General features: G+C 35.1%; 1 protein-coding gene across 1 annotated transcript in view; it reads left to right on the top strand.

Moving 5' to 3' along the window:
* The window catches only part of PDS5B (PDS5 cohesin associated factor B), a 205,615-nt gene that overhangs the window by 114,117 nt on the left and 70,836 nt on the right, over positions 1-20,662 (top strand). Inside the window, 3 exon segments of the mRNA XM_078147054.1 lie at positions 3,989-4,037; positions 9,886-10,025; positions 10,808-10,923. Coding sequence (XP_078003180.1) covers positions 3,989-4,037; positions 9,886-10,025; positions 10,808-10,923 — 305 coding nt within the window.

Below are 20,662 nucleotides of genomic sequence, written 5' to 3'. Positions count from 1 at the left end.
TAGTGTGCCTAAATTCCTTCATCTCCTTCAGCATTGACTGTGGTCATTTTTTTTGGGCCATCTTTGCCAGTTTTCTGAGTGTGATATGAAACCTCAAGGTTGTTTTCATTTGTACTTATCTTATTGTTGTAGTTTTGATCATTCTTTCATGTGTTTATGAATGTTTTGCAGTTTTAAGAGTGTTTATTGTCCAAGTTATGACAATTTAATTCTGTATGTATATATGTATATTGTAGAGAGATGATAGATGAGCTGTATTATGGGTATGTATGTGTGTGTATGTATGTATCTGTGTTTTGACAGAAACTGCAAAAAAATAATGAATTAGATCTAAACTTGAATTAGGAGGAGGATGACTCCAAATGTCTTCCTTTCTTGAAAGAAAGGTCTACCTTGTCTTTACCAATATTCTGTTTGTGGAGTTGTCATAAGTTGGAGTTATCCAAGTCATGATGCACTGATGATTTAACAGTTGAAAATGAGTATCACCCAAAGCACAATAGTGAGCCACATTGTGGGTATGATTGTGCTCTAGCACATTTCAAATAGTGAATTAGGGCAAACAGCAAAGAATATCATCAAAGAAAAATATATATATTAGAAAAGAGATAGACTAGGTTGTCTTGTGAGGGAGAGGGTTAGTTGGTGGATAGCCTGTATATTTCAATTGTCTGGTCTCAGTGTTAACTCTTAGAGGACCTCAGCAGGTTGGGTTGTTGTTGTTCACTTAGGGGACAATATGGACAAAAGTTGCACAGGATGGATGGATGTGGTTAAGTTTCAGAGAAAATCTTGGAGATAATACTTAAAGTATTACCACATTAAGTAGAATCACAATCCATTTGAGTATCATTTCTCTTTCTTTTTATGGCTGTGTGCACATAAAGGACTTTTATTTATTTGTTTATTTTTGTTTCTTTAAATATTTTTTTTTAGTAAACTAAGTTCTGTCTCTCCCCCCTCCCCCCTCTTTCTCTGCCCCACCCTATCCCACTGTGGTTGAGAAAGTAAGAAAAAGAAAACCCTTGTTAGAAATAAGTATGGTCAAGCAAAATGAATTTCTACATTGGCCATGTCAAAAAAAATGTCACATCCTGTACTTTTGAGTCTTTCACCTTTCTGTCAGGAAGTGGGTAACATTTCATGGACTAATGAGTCCATTATAATCATGTTTTTTCATTATGCTGACTAGAATTCCAAAGTCTTTCAAAGTTCTTTGTCTTTACATTATTGTTGTCATTATATAAATTGTTTTCCTGGTTCTGTTCATTCTGCATCAGTTCATACAAATCTTCCCAGTTTTATCTGCTATCATCCCCTTTATTATTTTTTACAGCATTTATATACTGTATTCCATTACATTTACATACTGTAACTTATTGAGCCATTCCTCAATAAGAATAAACACCTATTCAGATTCCCATTCTTTGCCACCTCAAAAAGAAATCTTTTTGTAATTCTTACCCCCCCCATGACTAATTCCTACTTTAATCTGCCATTCCTCTTAAGTCCCTTTTTGTTCCTCCCCTTTCCCTCTTAATTCTCTTTTGGATGAAAAGTATTTCTGTACCGAGTTCAGTATATTATTCCTTCCTTTGACCAGTTCAGATGAAAAGTTTAAGTGTCAGCAGCCTCTTCCCTGCCCCCATCCCCTTGATCAGAGGATTTAGAGGGGACACATCATCTCCCCAGATAAGAATGTAAGCAGTTTATTCTTATTTGATCTCTTATGATTATTGATTCATGTTTACCTTCTTGTTTTTTTCTCAACTGTTGTGTTTGACCTTCAAAGTTTCTATGAAGCTTTCTTCTTTTCATCAAGAAAGCCTGGAGGTGTCCTCTATTTCAGTAAAGGTCTGTCTTTTCCCCCCGTAGGATTATACTTAGTTTTGCTTGTTAAGTTATTCTTGGCTGTAAGCCTCTATCCTTTTCCTTCTGGGATATTGTATCCCAAGCTCTCTATTTCTTTATGGTATTGGCAGCTAAACCATGTGATGCTAGCCATGGCTCCTTGGTACTTGAATTCTTTCTTTTTAGCTGCTTGAATTTTTTTTTCTTTAAACCTGGAAGCTCAGGATTTTGGCTATAGTGTTGTTGAGAGTTTTCATTTTAGGGTTTCTTTTAGTAAGTTACTGATTGATTTTTTCATTTTTCATTTTGCCCCCCAGTTCTAAGAGATCTGGGCAGTTTTAGGATTTCTTGAAATTTATTGTTTAGGCTCTTGTTTTGTTCATGGCTTGCAAGTAGACCAGTGTTTTTTTTTTTTCTTGATCTGTTTTTCAGGTCAAAAAAATTTTTTTTAAATGTTGCTATGAGTTCCTTTAGATTTTCTTCTGTTTTTTTTTTCAGTCTTTTGACTTTGTTTTAAAATTTCTTATTTTCTCATGTGGAGTCATTGACTTCTATTTGGTCTATTCTAGTTTTTAGGAAATTTGTTACTTGGGCAAGATTTGCCAGGCTGTTAATTCCCTTTCCAGTTCCTTTTTGCATACTTATCATTTCTTTTCCAATTTTTCCCTCCAATGCTCTCATTTCATTGATGAACTCATTGTTTTAACTGAAAAAAATTCTTGCTTTACATCTTTTCAAAATTCTACTTGAATTTGTTTCCAATATGTGGTTTTCTTTGAGGCTTTGCTTGTATATGTTTTGGAGTCTTTCTCTGTTTCTGGGTTTATATCTTGAGTGTCTCCTGTCACCAAAATATCTTTGTTATGATGGGGTTCTGTTTTTATTTTTTCATTCCAGCCTACTTCTTATTTTTCAACTTTATGTTAGAGCAAGGCCCTATACATTTCTGGAGGGAGTGCCTGGGCTGCTTCTGCTGTTTCTTGGGGTATTAAGTTGGGACAGTTCATTCTGGATATCTGCAAGCTTTTAGTGCTACCCACGTGGTCTGTACCAGTGCAATATCTAAATTGTTGACCTTCTGGTTTGAATTTGGATTCCTGATCTAAGTTTGGATCTGAACAACAATAGACTGCGGCTGGACTCAGCCACTGACAGCCAGCTAGGAAGTTCTGTTTGTTCAGAGTGGCAGAGCTGCAGACTTCTCTTTGCTTTGAGATTCCTGCCTTTGCTATTCTTACAACTTTCTGCTGCTCTGCCGTTTTCGCTCCTGTTCCATTTGAGTATTATTTCAAAGACAATTCAACTTTACCTTGTTCTACCTACATAAATGAGATGGAGAGTTCTTTTTTCTCCATATGCACTTAGAAAACTGAAGCCTTTTAAACTCGGGTTTTTTGTGTTGCCACAGCATAAAGCATTGAAAACATATCTGTGAATTACATATGAAGTATTTGTTAACCATAAAAAATATTTTCAGAAAGCATAATGAAAATTTTAAACTCTGATGTTCCTGCATGTAATAGAATGAGAGAGGAAACTGGCTTATTGTTGACCTAGAATTACCTTGTTTAGGGAAATCTGCTGCAAATATATCTAATTGGCAAGCATTTTTTCCAGAATAGAAACTTAGCTCTTAAAGTAAAGATGTTTTTGGAATTTAAAAGTTATGTTCTTTTTAAGATGGATATTGACATGTTATCAATGCATATCAGCACAGAACATTTACCTTGCCTTTTTATAAATGGCACCAAGTATTTTGAATGGAGAACATCAATAAGTCATGCTTTTAAAATTATATATAATGAAGTTAACTTTTTAATGAAATTATAATTAATAATGAGGCATTTATTTATGGAGGCATCATGATGTAATAGAGTACAGACTCAACTTGTATTCAAGATTTATGTGGATTTAAATATCATATTTAATTCTTATGTAGTTTGTGATCCTGGATAGGTCAGTTAAACTCTCTGAGCTTCAGTGAACTAACTCCCTAGGATTTTTATTAAATCAGACTGGATATCTATGTGAAGGAAAGGTTTCCCATGCTCATGAAATAAAAAGTCCTTTACCTATTTACATATAATGAAAATTTTTTGCAGTAATTTATAATTTTGTATTTTTTTGTGACTTACAGACAGATGCCAGTGGTAAAGCCATATTTTCAAAAGTGATGATAATTACAAGTAAGTCATTTAAAGTCTTTCATATAATTCTCAAGATTGAATTTAAATAACCCTTTTACATGTGAATTTTAAGTATTTTGTATAGTTGCCTGTAAATGTTAATAGAACATAATAGGAAAAGAAGATACACTGTCATCCTTATCAGCTTTCTTGCTATTTTTGTGATTTGCAATTTTCTCATGTTCTCTTTCTGTGTGTGATGCTGAGTATGTTTTAGAAGAGAAGCAATGAGGATAGTTGTACGTTCATGTCCCCTCAAATACTTTTATCTCCAGTTCCTCTGTGTACACAACTCCCACTTCTACCAACTTCAGTCCATCTCAGCCACACGTCAGAATGGTCATACCATTGATGAGAACATCACCCATAATTTTTCCAACTCTATTTATGTAGAATAATTAAATTCCTCCAGATGATCATAACCTCGTATTCTTACATCTCCCCCTTTGCCTCATCCTTCTTAAATCTCTTCTTAATATTCACCATGACTTCATCTTCCCCATTCTCTCTATCCCCCTTTGTACTTCTATTCTGTTACTCATGTTTTGTTCTCTTTTTCTTCATTCAGCCATACATTGTCAGCTATATTTGAGTCCTTTACCCCTCCTGTCATACTATTAATATTGCTTTGCTTGAACCCTAAACCCCATTACTTATCCTATTCGCATGTTATGGAATTTTCCTGGAGAAAATCAAGCAACCATGCCAACTGAACTCACTATAAATTTATGTAATCTAGTCTAAACTGGGCCTTCACTAGTACATGACAGTAATTCTTCACTATTTGATCCTATATCACACTTTTGACATGCGCTTTTCAAAATCTTATCTTTGTTTCTCAGACCTCCTGTTACACCTACCTCATCAGGGGGTCCTTGCCTACTACTTTAATAGAGGACATCTATTGTGAACTCCTACTTCTTCCTCACTTTATATATATTTCAAGTCCCATCTTCATTATCTTTTATTCTCTCCACCTTTGCTCAAGTCTCTTGGGGAAGGTTTTCTTTACCAAATCTCACTCTTTCACATATACTCTTAAATCCTATTTATTTTGGGAACTCTACTCTTTTTTTCATTTCCTTTCTTTCTATCTATCATCTTCAGTTTTTTTCATCCAAGTGGAGGAACTTGCCTACTAACATTCCCAGATCTCCTTTATCCTAAAAACAAACAAACAAACAAACAAAAAAACCAAAAACCAACCTTCCCATGACTCTCAATCCCCTCAATATCTTGTACTGTTCATAGCCAAACTACCAGGAATTGTTGTGTATGTTAACTCTGTTTCTTCATTTCCCACTCACTTTTTAGATCCTTGTTATCTGGCTTCTGAGCCCCACTACTCAATTGAAATTGCTTCGTCTAGTGTTGCCAACTACCTAACTATTGAATCCCATATCCTTTTCTTAGTCTTGACCTCTCAGCATCTTCTGTCATATTCTGTCACTTCTCCTGAATATTCTTTTTCCCTATGTTTTTCTATCTAACATTTCTCACTCTTAGTTCTCCTGTTTCTCTCATCATTCATTATTCGTCTCCTTTTGGCATGGACCGTTATCATCTTTCTTCTGTTCATTAAGTGTGGCTGTCCCCCATAGTTCTATTCATGGCCCTTGTCTTTCTCCAGTATAGTATAAGCTCCTTGAGGGCAAGGACTGTCACACTTCTATATTTTTATCTCCAATACCTGGCCCACTACCTAGCTCATAAGTGCTTGATAAAATTCTTGATGGTTGATTGGTTGATGATTTCATGAGCTCCCATTGGGTTCAGTTTTTTTATATATACATATATATATATATATATATATATATATATATGTATGTATATATGTATGTATATATGCGCGTGTAATTCCCAGGTCTACATTTCTGTCTCTCATCTCTCTCCTGAACTCTGGTTTTGAATTATAGATTGCCTGCAGTGTATCTCTACCTAGATATCAGATATCTGATAAGTATCTCAAATTTGACATGTGTGAAGTTGAAACCTTCCCTTTCCTGCATCCAAAACCCATCCGTTTTACAAAACTAGATTTCTTTTGGCAGTACTACCATCCTTTCAATATTTCCCACTCTATGCCATCCTCCATACAGCCACCAAAGTGATTTTTCTTAAGGATGGGTCTGACCAGGTCATTCCCCAACTCCATTGGCTCCTTATTTCCTCTATAAGGAAATGTAAACTCCTCAGTTTGGTTTTTAATGACTTCACAATCAGTTTTCAGTTCATCTGTCCAGCCTCATTGTGTATCTTTCCTTCTCTTTATTCAGTCCAGACAAAGTGGCCTTTTCTATAATGCCATCTCTCATCTCTGTGCCTTTGTTCTAGCAGTCCCCCACACCTGGGATGCTCTTCTTTCTTGACTAGGCCTCATAAAGTCTGTGTCTTCATTCAAGATGAAGTTCAGGCCTGTCCTGTACATGAAGTCTTTCCTGCCTATTTCATCAGCTACTGTTCTCCCCTTCAAACTGACTTTTATTTATCTACCTTGCACTTATTTTGTATTTATTCTCCCTATAATTATTCTGAATATACTTACACATATATGTGTACATATACATATTCATACACATACACATGAGGCCATTTCCAGTCATCCTGATCTGTATCTTGCCATTGGACCCAGATGGCTCTAGAGGAGAAGTGAGGCTAGTGACTTTGCATTGCCCTCCCTCACTTAAAGTTAATTCACTTGCAAGTCATAGCATCACCTTCCTGATGTCATGGTCCTTTTTAAATAGGAAGGACAAACAACAATACCCTGATTTGTAACCTTGGAGTCTTCCTTTTTTGGGGGGGTGGAGGTGGGGGTGAGGCAATTGGGGTTAAGTGACTTACTTGCCTAGGGTCACACAGCTAGTAAGTGGCAAGCATCTGGTCTGAGGTCGGATTTGAACTCAGGTCCTCCTCATTCCAAGCCTGGTGCTGTATCCACTGAGCAACATAGCTGCCCTTCATCCTTAACTTTTAAGTCTTCTTTGTTAACCCCACACCTTTTTAATCCTAACTTGTCTCTTCACTAACTCAGTTTCCACTCTAGTTCCTGTTCTTTTCATCTTTTTCCTGGGTTATAATAACCTTCCCTCTCTAATCTATACTCTATACAGCTTCCAAATTGATATTCCTAAATCACAGATTTCACCATGTTAACTCTTTTACTGAAAAATCTTCAATGGCTCCCATTGCCTCTAGGGTATGAAATATGAAGTTGTTGTACTAGCGGTTTATAGTCTCTTTTCCTTAGTGTAAGTGATCTTTCACATCTGGAATGTACTCCTTCCTCACCTCTCTGCTTCATTGAATCTCATCCTTTAAAGCATAATTCAAGTACTTCTGTATCTGTCAGATCTTCCCTAATCCCTACCAGTTATTCATGCACTCTCCCTCCTGAAATTACTTTATGTATACTTTGTATTCCCTTATGTACATGTTGTATAACACCACTAGAATGCTTCCTCCTAGAATAGGACTGTTACATATTTTATCTTTATTTCCCAAGCTTCTAACTGTATCAGAATTGTTAGTTAAAGGGGTAGTACATGAGAGCTTTATGGAACTACTTTATTACCTACATCTCCTTTCCTTCTTTTCAGGGAATACTGTTTTCTATTCAGTGTAGGAAGTCCGTCATTCTTTTTTCAAGTCAAGTCAGCAACCATTTATTGAGCACTTATTTGCTAGGCAACATGTTAAGTGCTGGGAATATCAATATAAGCAGAAAGAAAGACAGTCTTATTCTTAAGGAGTTAACACTTGGATTGGGGGTGGAAGGGGAGACAGCACATCAAAGGCAGCTGAAAGGTGAGTTGGGGGGGGTGGTACAGAAAAAGAGATGATACTTCCCAGCCTGGTGACATGAAAGAGAAAGTCTGAAGAGTCAGGTATGCATCCTGGTCATAAATGACAACATAGCTGGCCTGAGCATCCTCCTTAAATTTAGGTTCTGAGATGAACCAGCCAATCAGAGGAAACAGAGTTGTTGGAGTATGAGGAAAATTTTCTATATAGAATAATTTCTTAGAATGTGAATTTATGTCCAGCTTTAACTTCATGGTTAATCCTCTGATTAACCAAAGTTTAGGTTAATGATATGTATTAATTATATGAGAACTTCTTTGATATTACTACTTTACTCACAGTTATTCTAGATCAGATACCAGGAATTACCTAATAGACCCTATCATTGAACATAGAGAACAACAACAACAAAAAGAATATTAGAGCCCAAGGTATTTTTATTCCATGACTACATTTATCTCTCCTGGGGGAATGAAGAGAGATGGAGGCTGCTTGTAAATCATTCCTTCCTTGCCCTTCCATGCCAGATAAACAAACAAACAAAAAGGTTGTTCTGCTGTAATACCTTATTGTTCTTTGTCACTTAATTGTTTTGTGAACATGGGCAGCTTGTTTAGCTTTTCCATGACAATTGTCTCATCTTTAAAGTGAGGATAATAATACTTGGAATACCAGCTTCACTGGATTATGAGTCTCAAATGGGACAAAGTATGTAAACCATTTTGCACAATTTAAAATGTAAATTGTTACTCCAGATGCATGGTTGTAGACATGGTGGGGAATGTTCTTCCAGAGCCCCAGCTGTGGTTAGTCCCAACAAAACACTTAAGTGTGTGTCATGTGTTAAACTGAAGAAAGAAGAAAATGTGGTTTCTGAACTTAGGACCTAAGAAAGTTTGGATTTTGGAGAAATAAGATTTTAAAGAAGCAGTGTGGTTAAGTGGTAGAGTGCTGGACTTGGAGTCAGGAAAAATAGTATTCACATATCACCTCTTAAAATAGCTGTGTGATAATGGGCTAAGCCCCTCAATTTTGCATTTCAGTCAACCCTTAAAATTCCAAGTTATAGAGCCATTGCATTCTGAAGAGGTGGAGGAAGTTCCAGTATTGTATCACTTCTATTTAATGTTCAGTTACCATAGCTAGGTTTATGGAATTTGACTTTATGACTCCAGACAAGGATTTAGAGGTTAATCTCTTTAAGGAAGGACTGTTATTTGTAATTTATTAAACATTGCATCAAATATTTTAAACTAGATTAATTTATATTAGTTTCACACATGTAGGCACTGTGTACTCTAACTTTGTTAGATCATTGACATTCTCCTCAATATCAGAGAACTCAAGAAATAAATTTAATAATCACGTAAACAATGAGTGTTAGTTACTTTTAACATGTATTCTGCTAACTCAGGGATACTGTGAGGAAAATAAGAAAACAATGCTGACTCCTACAAAAAATTCACTTTTCTTAATGCAGTTACTGTGCAGTAGCTATACTGTCTAGAGCTGGTTGGGTTCTCTTTGATTTTCCAATTGATCATAATAATCTCTTTGTATGAGGCTTTTCTAATTTGACAAAATGTTCAGAACCAAACACAAAACCAATTGAAATAAAACAACATCCTTTAACCAACAAATATTGATAGTTGTCACCACTTACAAGGGATAAATCTGTCTAATGATCTTAATAGAATTTAGAGAAATTGATGTCCCTGTGGGTTTGACATTTCGTATTATTACATTCTATTAAAAGCTACCTAGGGTTAATCAGTTTAGTCCTTTCCAATGTAACCTTCCCATCTTAATGATTGTCTTTCTAGAATGCAATTCACTTCCACAAACTCTTAATTGGTGACAGACAAATTAGTCTTCTTCAAGTGGGGCTTGACTCTTGGACTGTTTACTGTACCAGTTCCCAAAATCAGATTCATTCTAGGATCAGTAGCTCCAAAATTGATATGAGACAGAATACATTCATAATATAAAATTTTGAGAATGTTTTTATTTGCAGTTTAATTTTATTTCCATTATTTATTTAAAGGAAATTTGCCTGATCCTGGTAAGGCTCAGGATTTTATGAAAAAATTCACACAAGTTTTAGAAGATGATGAGAAAATAAGAAACCAATTAGAAATGCTTGTTAGTCCCACATGTTCCTGCAAGCAGGCTGAAGGATGTGTGGTAAGGATAAAATTTCAAATATCTAATATTTTGTTTATTTAAAATGTTTTATATATCTGTTTTATTTGTGTATCAGTTACTTGCCAGTTACTTCTACACTCCTCCTGAATCCAGCCTCATAACAGAAATAGTGAAACATAAAAAAAAACTGATAGTAATCATGTTAGACAAAGTATATGTAGAATCTCCACCCTTCCTGTCATAGTAGGAAAGTGTTTTCATCTACTCTTTGAGATCACTTTTGATAATTTAATCTAAATTCTGAAGTTTTTAGTGTACTTTTCATTTAAGTTACCATAGTCATCATATATCTGGTTCTCCACTTTCTCCTCTCTATAAGGTCATTCAAGTCTACTGATGTGTTTCTGAATCCATTATATTCATCAGATCATACAACACAGTAATATTCCATTAAATACATAGAATGCAATTTGTTTATCTGTTTATCAGGTGATGGTTACTTATTTCGTTTACAGTACTTTCCTGTAGCAAAACGTGCTGCTCTGAATGTTTTGGTATTTATAGGACTTTTCCTTGCTACTGACTTCTTTGGAATATATCTTTTTTAGTGGAATCATTAGGTTAAAGATTATTGAATAATTTAGTAAATTTTCTTGCATTTTAAATTTGATAGATTTGAGAGCATAGCTAAAAATATTTCAGTTTATGTTTTTTTACTACATGGATGATAGTTGTTCTTCTGAAAACTTCTTATTTGATTTTTTTAATGATTTGGTTTTTAAAAAATTATGTCATTAATATTGTAAAATATATGTTAACAGCGTGAAATTACCAAGAAGTTGGGCAACCCCAAACAACCTACAAATCCATTTCTGGAAATGATTAAATTCCTCCTGGAGAGGATAGCTCCGGTGCATATAGATACTGAATCTATAAGGTATTTGCAAATATGACTGTCTCTTATCCTGTGAACTCTCTCAGACTTATGCAATAGTATTTAATTTCCCTTGCCATTTATAGTAATTCTTTATAGTAACCTCTTATTCTTATATTTATTGTCCAGTTTATGGAGTATTACTATCATATTCCTTGCTTGGTTTTGACTGTTGCTTAACATATATCTGCATTACCTCTCCTATCAATGACAAAGCTCAAGTGATAGATATCAATTTTAGTACTACCCTGAGCAAAGTATAATTAGAAAGAAAAACCTACTGCAAAACAGTATGTACTATGTTCAGTGCATTTCAGAGTTTAGACATTTCAGAGCTAACTGTTTTAAAGAGCATTGATTGAATGATCATACAAAAATGATTTTTAGAAGTTTTTTACCTGTAAAATTGGACTAGCTATATATTTTGTCTATTTCATAGAAAAAACTTTTATCTCATGTTCTGTTCTCCTTGATGGAAAGATATATATAAAAGCTCAAATCTATTGTTTGCTTCCTTTTTCAGTAGATTTGAAATTACTTCATTGTCCTAGAAATGTTGTATTAAATGATGCTAAAAATAATTTGTCTAAAGCCTAAAATAGTGTTGTTATCCAGAGATACTCTGTGATGGTATTTATGAAGAGATTTGATTTGTTAAGCATAAACTAGTTTGTTTGTTTGTTTTTTCATTTCAGATGCTTTTTTGTGTTATGATTCTGACTCCTCCCCATCCAAATCTTATTGTAAATAAATTGACTTTCTTTCTCTTATCAGTTAGCCTATATGCCTTTCTTTTGTTAATTGAGGTGTGAAATATGCTTTTTTACTATTATATCTTTGACCACATCCTTCCATTTTTCTATACTTCACTTTTCTCATTTCTAAAATGGGGAGAATCAGATTATTTCTAAATTACTTTCAAGCCCTCATAGTTTCTTTGATTACTTATCAAAGATGTGATTAAACTATACTGTCAGTCTTCTTAATTGTGTTACCTTAGACAAGTAACTTGGCTTACTTGGACCCTGATTTATTCATTTGTAGAGTAAAGGGATTGGGCTGGATGGCTTCTGAATGTCCTTGCCTCTCTAGACCTAGGACCCTATGAACTTTTCTTTGGGTATAGTTCATATTGGCTAGTAGAACTTTAGTAAATTCTAGATACCAATATTTAAAAAAAAAAAGATCCAAACACCATACCTATAGTGTCAGTATAATGGATTTTATTGAACTTGCAGAAAATGTAACTCAGAATTAATGATAAAAAATGAATTTATTTGGTAATAAGTAGTAAATGAGATTCTGCTTCCAATATTCATATTATTTTATTTTGGCACAGATGTTTATAAAATATATGTTAGACACCAAATGCAAAAAAAGTAGGATTATGTAAGGGAAGGCCGAAGGAGAGGTGAAAAGCCAATAGATTATGGCTAGATAAGGAAATTTCATAATTCTTGAATATTGATGTGGTACATTTGTTTGTGGTGGCAAGATCTAGGGTGTGACTATGTATGTGGCTAAGGTAGGGTGGACAAGTAGGTCAGGAGGTGAGTAGGTTGAGGAACTGAGTAGTTAGAGTGTTAGAAGAGAGTAAATATATATGAAGGTAGGAATTGAGGAGGAGAGAAAAATCCTAGGCCAAGTAGTGAACCTCTTTGAGGAAGGGAAGGGAGTGACCTTGGGGATCTGTAGACAACAGCTACCAGGATTTTGATTGACTGATAAATATGAGTAGCTCGGCCATCAAAGGAAGAGAAATTACTAAATGATGATGATGAGGAGAACCTGGAAGTGTCACTGGGGAGTGAGCAGTATTTTATCTGCCCTTCTTTGACCAGTAAGCCAAGAAGAATGAGTGAAGGTGTAGCCAGTACTGGGAAGGGTGGCCGGAGTAAATTTAATATAGTTCAACATTTAATTTTTACCTTGGTATTTTTTACAAGGAATAAGTTAGGTTCTAGATATTCAAAGACAAAAATAAGAGTTCCTATTTACAAGGAGTTTACATTCTTCCCTCATTCCATCCTTGGGCAGGTGGCTTTTGGATTCCGCATGTAGGAACTTTATGTTTCTTCATATTAAATTTCATTTTATGTTCAGCCCATCATTCTAGTTTCAGGTTTTTTGAACCCTAATTCTGTTATCTAATGTATTAGCTAATCCTTTCAGCTTCTTATTCCTTGTAAATTTGGTCATGATTGCTTTTTTATGGTTTCATTTAGTTTATTAATAAAAATTTTGAATACAGCACGGTCAGGAACAGAGCTTTGTGACCCTTTACTAGAGAAATCTCTCTAAATTGACTTAAGTACATTAATCAAAATCCTTTGGGTCCAGTTTGTTAAGCAGTTCTAAACAATTCAACAAACAAATTTCTGTTATATGTAGAACGGAGATGTCATACTCTGGCATGGAACCTTTGGCATGTAGCCTAGGCTGTAAAACTCTCTGTTGTACTCTGAAACAGATTTAAATATAATTGGGAAATATTTAACAAAAAAAAAAATAAAAATACAGTACAACATGGATAATGTTAATTTGTGGTTTTCTTTGTCAGTATGCTGCGTTTCTATTTGATTCTGCCACTAATGTAGAGCACTATGCTTGGCACTGGGGAGAAGATATGGGCAAGGTATGATCCCTACTCTCCCTCCTGCTAATTTTGTGGTTTATGACAGTCACAAATAATTATAACAAAATAATACCTAAGTACCGTAGACAAGTACAAACAAAATAAGGTCAGTATAGTTTTTTTTGAGGAGGGTGATATTTGAGTTGAACTTTAAAGGAGATGTCATAATTCATCAAGTTAAGAGTGGAGAGGCCATTCCAGTCATTGAACAAAGGGATTGGAACAAAAAATTCTAGGGGATGTATGTATAAGTATAGAATATATGAAGGAGAATAGTTAGCAGTGAATGATGCTGGAGAGAGGTACTATATTATGGAGTCTTGAATGCTGTGCAACAGTTTGAAATATACAGTTAAAAGCAAGTGAAGATTTTCAATAGTATAGTGACTTAACCAGACTTGTGGACTAAGAAAATTATTCTGGCAGTTGTGTAAAGGATTGATTTGGGGTTGGAGTATGGAGTTGACAAAAATACAAGTAGATCATAATAAGGACCTGTACTAATTTGGTGAAAGTGGGAATAGATAGGAGAAGAATGAGGAGATGTTATATGGATAGAATTGATAGGAATGGTAATTAGTTAGATGTGAGAGGAGAAGAGAAGGAAAAATCAAAGCTGTAACCATGAAGACTGCCACTGAAAAAAATTTAAAGGATTTTTTGGGAAAGATTATAAACTTAGGTTTGTGTTATCTTATTCACAAGGATATGATGAGAAATCTTACTAGATAAAGTCCAAGTAATTCTTTCTTGGACCTCTTCTTCTGATAGCAACCCTGTTAAAAAGGAAATGAGTTTAGTCTGCCATGACTTATTTTGAGGGCATGTGGACTTTTGGTGCTCAAATTAGCTCCTTTCAAGTGCTTATAGGCCTTTTAATAGAATTCCTTCTAAAATTTTACCAATTATTGAAATGAATTCCACTTGTTGATAATTTTAAGTATCCATTTTCTTCCCCTTTTTGAAAAAAAGGAAATATTATTTGCCAATATTCTTATAAGTTATCCTATTCACCCTTATTCCTCAAAGATTCAACAGTTGCAAGTTCATTCGGTACCCTGATTAGGTAATATTATCTCTTGGTGCTCCTTTATATCTTTACTTATCTTGGATTTCAGTTCTCTTTTAGTCATTTTTGTTCTGTTCATTTCACTATAAAGCCTTTAACAGGGACTTACATAAACTGGTGCATAATACATGTTTATTGAAGTGAAAACTGTGATTCATGGGAAAACAGTTAAAACAGCATTTCAATTAATGCTATTAATGATATTGCTTATGTTTTTCTTTCCCTGTATTCCTACCCAAATGTTCTCCATTTTTCTTAATGGGATTAAGAATATAGATAGAGCTGTTAGTCTGGGAAAGGAAAGGCTCTCTTTCTGAAACAGGAGGGAAATAGGAAAGCATAAGACAAGAGACAAATATATAAAGCTGGATAGAAAGGAAATTTTAGGAAGCTGTCATTATTGATGGCCTTGTTTGGTAAATTATGTGACAAAATTAGTTTTTGAAAACAAAGGAGGTGTCAGGATAGTTTCAAAGCTTCTGAGGGGAAAAGTTATGGGAAAATAGAGAGGGGAGTCATCAAGAAATGAACTAAAAGCTTTACTAAGCAGCAAGGAGAACACAGTAGAAATTAATATAAGCATGTAGTGGATCTAGGTAGCATGGTAAAGCTGTGTAGCAAGAGCAAACTTTTTCTTTCTTTCACTCCTTTTGTCTTCAGTTTCTCCCATTCTACTATCCTTTTCCTCTCTGCTCAAAAACAGGTTTCCTCTATCCTTAAAAAAAAAGTTTTCCTAGTGTTTTAAGTATTCTTCAAAAGAACAGTGATAGACTGATATGGAAGTAGCAGTGGTGATCATCTGATCCGCTGTTAATGTGAGTTGAAGTGAATGTTCTTACGCCTCAAAGGTTGCAAGAGGTTTTAGTTAAAGATAAGCAATGAATGCAATATTGGTTGAAAAGTTCCACTAATAATAATTATTATTACTCTAGGGAAGTTCATTAATGTCATCTCTAAGTTTCAGACTTCTGTTAGCTGCTATAATTAAACACATTGACAAACAGCCCCTGATTTAGGTAGACATTGTTTCATTATCCTTTAGAGCTTCTAAGGATTATGGTGCAATTCTCTGGAAGGATGGAGAGAAATCTGATAGTAAGGAAAATTAACCCTTCCCTTTGTTCCAAATCCCATGTGCAAGTTGTGGTTAGTAACATGCTACAGCCAAATGTGGAACATGCTTTTACTGTTAAGAGTTGGTTGATGTATTCATTGGTTTTTATTGGACTGTGTTTTTCTTCCTCTTTGTTATAAAGAAGGATTAAAACTCTCTGAATATGGTTAGGAGAAGGGATGTATTGGGAAATGATATGTAAAAAAAAGCTTAAAAATTCTACAGCCCACTTAAATTCAGCATGCAATTTATTACTGTGCTTTGTGTCATCTGAAATATTATTGTTTCTTTTGAACTTTTGCCTATGTCATTATTAGAACAGTATATCATTATTTTATTGAATCTGAGATCACCCTTTAATGGTGCTGATTGCAATCAGTCCCCACCTAAGTGTTGCTTGCCCTTGACCTACCATAAAAATCCTTTATGGAAGGTTCATCCAATATAAGGTTTTTCTCTTGGACTCATATGAGTAAAATATCATTTATGAGATGCTGCTCATTTCCTTACATGTATTAATTATTGATTTGAATACTTTTTGCATGGTTTTAATATCTTCTGTGATTTTGACCAATAGTTTAGTATTTTTTCCTCTTGGAATACTTTAGAATTGATCTCTCAGTATCTTAAATTGTGCCTCCTGGAGCACAGATTTCTTCTGTGTAAAACAGGTATGGTCCAGCTACTCGTTCCTTTTTCATTTTGTCAGTTCTGTTTCCATTTGCTCATGTGCCACGTTGAGTCCCCTTGCTACAGCTTTACTGTCATAGAGAAATATTATGTTCTAGAAATGTTGACACATGCTTTCCATATTTTAAAAAAATTGGGTGGTATTAGCCTTTGAATTTTCTTTTTAAATATTCCTGAATTTATTTAGTTGAATTGGGTTTCACACCAAGCTTTCTCTTTTTTGTTTTCTTTTCTTCTTGCTTTGTTATTAGCTGATACGGCACATAATCTTCTGTAGTCCTCTTCTGTGATATTTTTACAAGTCATTTTATTTCCTAAACGGTTGTTGTTCCTGGCTGCCAAGTTTCTCTATGACATTTTGTGATTCTGTTTGGTCCATCAGGTACTTATTATATGCTAAGTGCAGTGCTAGGTGCTAAAGATCCAAAGAAAGGTCTTTATCTGGAACCCGTTCTCAGGAAGCTTTCAGTGTAAGATAGAGACCACATACAAATAATTATGCACTAACAAGATATATACAAGATGATAAATTGAAGATAATCAGTAGAGGGAAGGCACTAGCATTAAGGACTATGTGGAAAAGCTTCTTGTTGAAGGTGGGATTTTAGCAGGACTGGAAGGAAGCCAGGGCATCCAGAAGACAGAGAAAAAGAGGGAGAGAATTTCAGGCCTAGGGGACAGTGAGGGAAAATTCATAGAGTTGGGAGATGAAGTGTCTGTCTTATCCAAAGAATAGCAAGGATGCCAGTGTCGTTGGATCACAGCTTACATAAGAGTAAGTGAAGTGTAAGGAGACTAGAAAGGTAGGAAAGAGTTAGATTATGAAGGGCTTTGAATGCCAAATAGTGAGTTTTATGTTTGATTCTGGAGGTAAGAGGCAGTTTGGCAAGCATATCAGGTGTTTAGTGGTTGAAGGAGTTTCTGTTATGGTTTCCTAGTGGTGATTGCTTTACACTAGTTAAATTTCCATAGGATACTATGATATTCTCTCTTTATGGCTATACTTTTATCCATTTCTCATTTTTTATTATGTGAATGGTTTGTTTGGTTAGGGCAGATTTGACTTATTTTAATTACATACTCTTCATTTGTGTCCTTTCCTCTCATCTAATGAATTATAGCACTGAACTTGAAATTAGGAAAATCTTGATTTGAAATCCTACCTGAGACACTTAATGGCTGTGTGCCCCTTGATAGACCACTTAACTTCTCTTGCCTTAATTTCTTTATCTGCAAAATGAAGAAAATAGTAACTATAGTAATTAACTAACAGGATTTTTGTGAGAATCAGATAAGATAATGTATGTTTTCAAATCTTAAAGTACTATCTAAATGATGTCGTTCTCATCTGATCTTTATCTTTGTTCTAACAAATCAGTGGTCTGACTATCCATAAGCAGATGATTTTTAATATATGTCATGTAACCATGTCAGTGACCACTCATTTCTTACTTGTTAAGATATAGTCAATTTCATTTTTCTGTTTTTATTTAGTACTTGCCATATCTATTGATCTCTAACTTTTGAAAAAAGTATTCATGATGTGTTGTAGGTGTAAAGTTTCTGTGTAGTAGTTGCCCATCCAACTTTATGTTAGAATCTGGATACTGTGGATTTTCCATTTACTTGTTTTTTCCTGTATGAGTTCTTAGTCCAATCTCTTGTGTGGTTGTGGAACTCATTGAAGAGACTGTCATATACTAGGGCTTGATGAAAATCAGCACAATATTGTCAGCAAAGAGAATCTGTCTTCCTCCTCTCTGCAATGAGTCACTATTTTGTTTGGATTGTGTATAGGATAGTCTCCATGACATTGCCAAACATGTGGAGTGAGCCTATGTACCGTGATTGATAATGATCCTCAGAAGATTGAATGAAGCTGCCTCTCTGATTGTATCTATCAGAGGGTCTGCATGATTTGTAGGAGAGACATTTTGTTGGACACAAGACTTTGTAACTATGGCTTGCCACTGCTCTGTCAAAATGTTAGTTTTGTAACAGTAAACACAGAAGTCTCTTGAAAAACCATCAGCCATGTAACTTAAGATTCTGTCTGCTCTAGCATATTATTTGCAAAAAGCTGCTGTATCCTTTTGATACTTCAGTCAATTGGCAAGCATTTATTAAGTGCTTGTTACACTGTGCCCAGTGATGGGGATACCAATAAAAAAATTAAACAGTCTCTGCTCTTAAGGAACTTTCCTTCTGTTAGGGGAGATAACATATACAAGTGCTTGCAAAATAAACAAAAGATAGCTTAGGGAATGAGGAAGGGGGCTGTTAGTTGGCAAAAGGCAAAGAAGATGGTGCTTGAATTGTGAGTCTGAAGTTGGGGATTCTTTGAGGCCTAGGTGAATAGGGAATGTATTCCAGGCCTGAGGGATTGCCATAAAAGGCACATGCCATGTGATTAATGCCAATAAGTTGAGGATTCTAATACAGATTTTATAAGATGATACCATCTCTTGTTCAGTTTTCATTACATTCATTTCATAGACAACTTTCAGATCTCATATATATTCTCCTGAGCTCTTACTGTTATTGTACATTTCTACTTGGCTATCTTACACGTATCTCAAATTCAGCATTTCCAAAATAGAAGTAACCATTATGGATTATCCAGGATCAAATAAGAAACTATTTGGCCTTCTGATACCATTCTTCTTATACCTTACTCTCCTGTACATGCTCTTCAGTCTAGTGACACAGGCCTCGTGACTATTCCTAGCACAGATGCTTCTTCTCCTCACTCTGGTTATTTTTATTGGTTGTTCCTCATGTCTGGAATCCTTTCCTTTCTTGTTTCTACGTCCTGAGTTTCCCTGGTTTACTTCAAGTTTTAACTAAAATCCCACCTTTTGCGAGAAGCCTTTCTCATTTTACCTTAATGTTAGTGCCATCCATCTGTTGATTATCTTCATTTTGTCATGTATTTGTTTGTACATAGTTGTTTGCATGTTTTATCTCCTGTCATATTGTGAGCAGAGATGAGGGTAGAGACTGACTTGTTTTTGATTGTATTCTTAGTACTTTGGACAGTGCCTTTGTACATAGTAGGAGGTACTCAGTAAATGCTTGATGACTTTCTGCAGCTTTAACAGTGATATGAATATCAACCATCTTTTATGTGTAAGACTCTCTGGTAGGTGCTAGGAGCACAAATACAAAAATGAAACTGTCCATACTCTTAAGCTTACGTTTTCCTTGGGCATTCCTGTACACAAAGAAGTATTATTATGCAAGGTACCTTGAGGAGGCAGAGAACATTAGTTACTAGGAAGATCACAGGATCTTGGCTTTCAAGCTGGAGGGGGTTCTGTAGCTGACAGCATTGACCAAGCTTATCCCTCCTTCCCAATTCATTTGACTTCCTGAAGCCCTTAAGTGGGTAAGTGATTGACACAAGTTCACAGAAGGATTAGAGGCAGAGTTGATTTGAACCCTGGTTTTCTTAACCGATTAAGAAGCATTTATTTACAAAAAGCTTCTATATATCTCAAGTACTATGAACTGTTCAAAGGTACAAAGACAAAAATCAGATTATCTAAGCTCTCAAGGAGCTTATGTTCTATCACAGAAAGCATCAGGATCAAGGAAGGCTTCCCAGGGTAAGGTGGCACATCCTCGGAGCTTTGAGAAAAGATTCAGTAATCTGATCCTTTATTAAAGATTACTGTAGCCTTTCTTAGCTAAAGGCCTGAAACAGGGCTGTCCTTGTAGAGAGATGTTAATTTTATTAATAACAGGCACTTAGAGAAACTAAGAGGTTAAGCTAACACATTGGAAACAGCATTCAAAAAGATTTTGACAGGCTGAAATATTTAGCTTAATCTAATAAAATAAATTAAATTAAATTAGATGGGGTATGGAGACCCGTGCCTGAAATCTCTGCTACTGAGGAGGCTGAGGCTGTTAACATTGCTAGAACTTTGGGATTCTGAGCCAAGCTGATCAGGTATCTGAACTGTCTGGCATCAATATGGGGAGTCATTAAGATCAAAGGCATACCAGGCTTGCCTAAGGGGCAAGTCTGATCCAGGTTGGAAAACAGCTAGTCAAATCTCATTTGCACATCAACACTGGATTGGTCCTATAAGGGCCTCTGCATTTGCAGCCTAGGGGATATCGGAGGACTGATAACTTCCTCAAAAAAAAAAAATTAAATTGAGATGAATATAAAATCTTATACTTGAGTCCAAAAAATTAACTTCAGAATTATAAGATGTGAAAGACA

The sequence above is a fragment of the Phascolarctos cinereus genome, unplaced genomic scaffold (assembly GCF_003287225.1).
Source record: "Phascolarctos cinereus isolate Bilbo 61053 unplaced genomic scaffold, phaCin_HiC Scaffold_726;HRSCAF=1367, whole genome shotgun sequence".
Classification (NCBI taxonomy): Eukaryota; Metazoa; Chordata; class Mammalia; order Diprotodontia; family Phascolarctidae; genus Phascolarctos; species Phascolarctos cinereus.
This window is presented reverse-complemented; position numbering and strand designations above follow the sequence as displayed.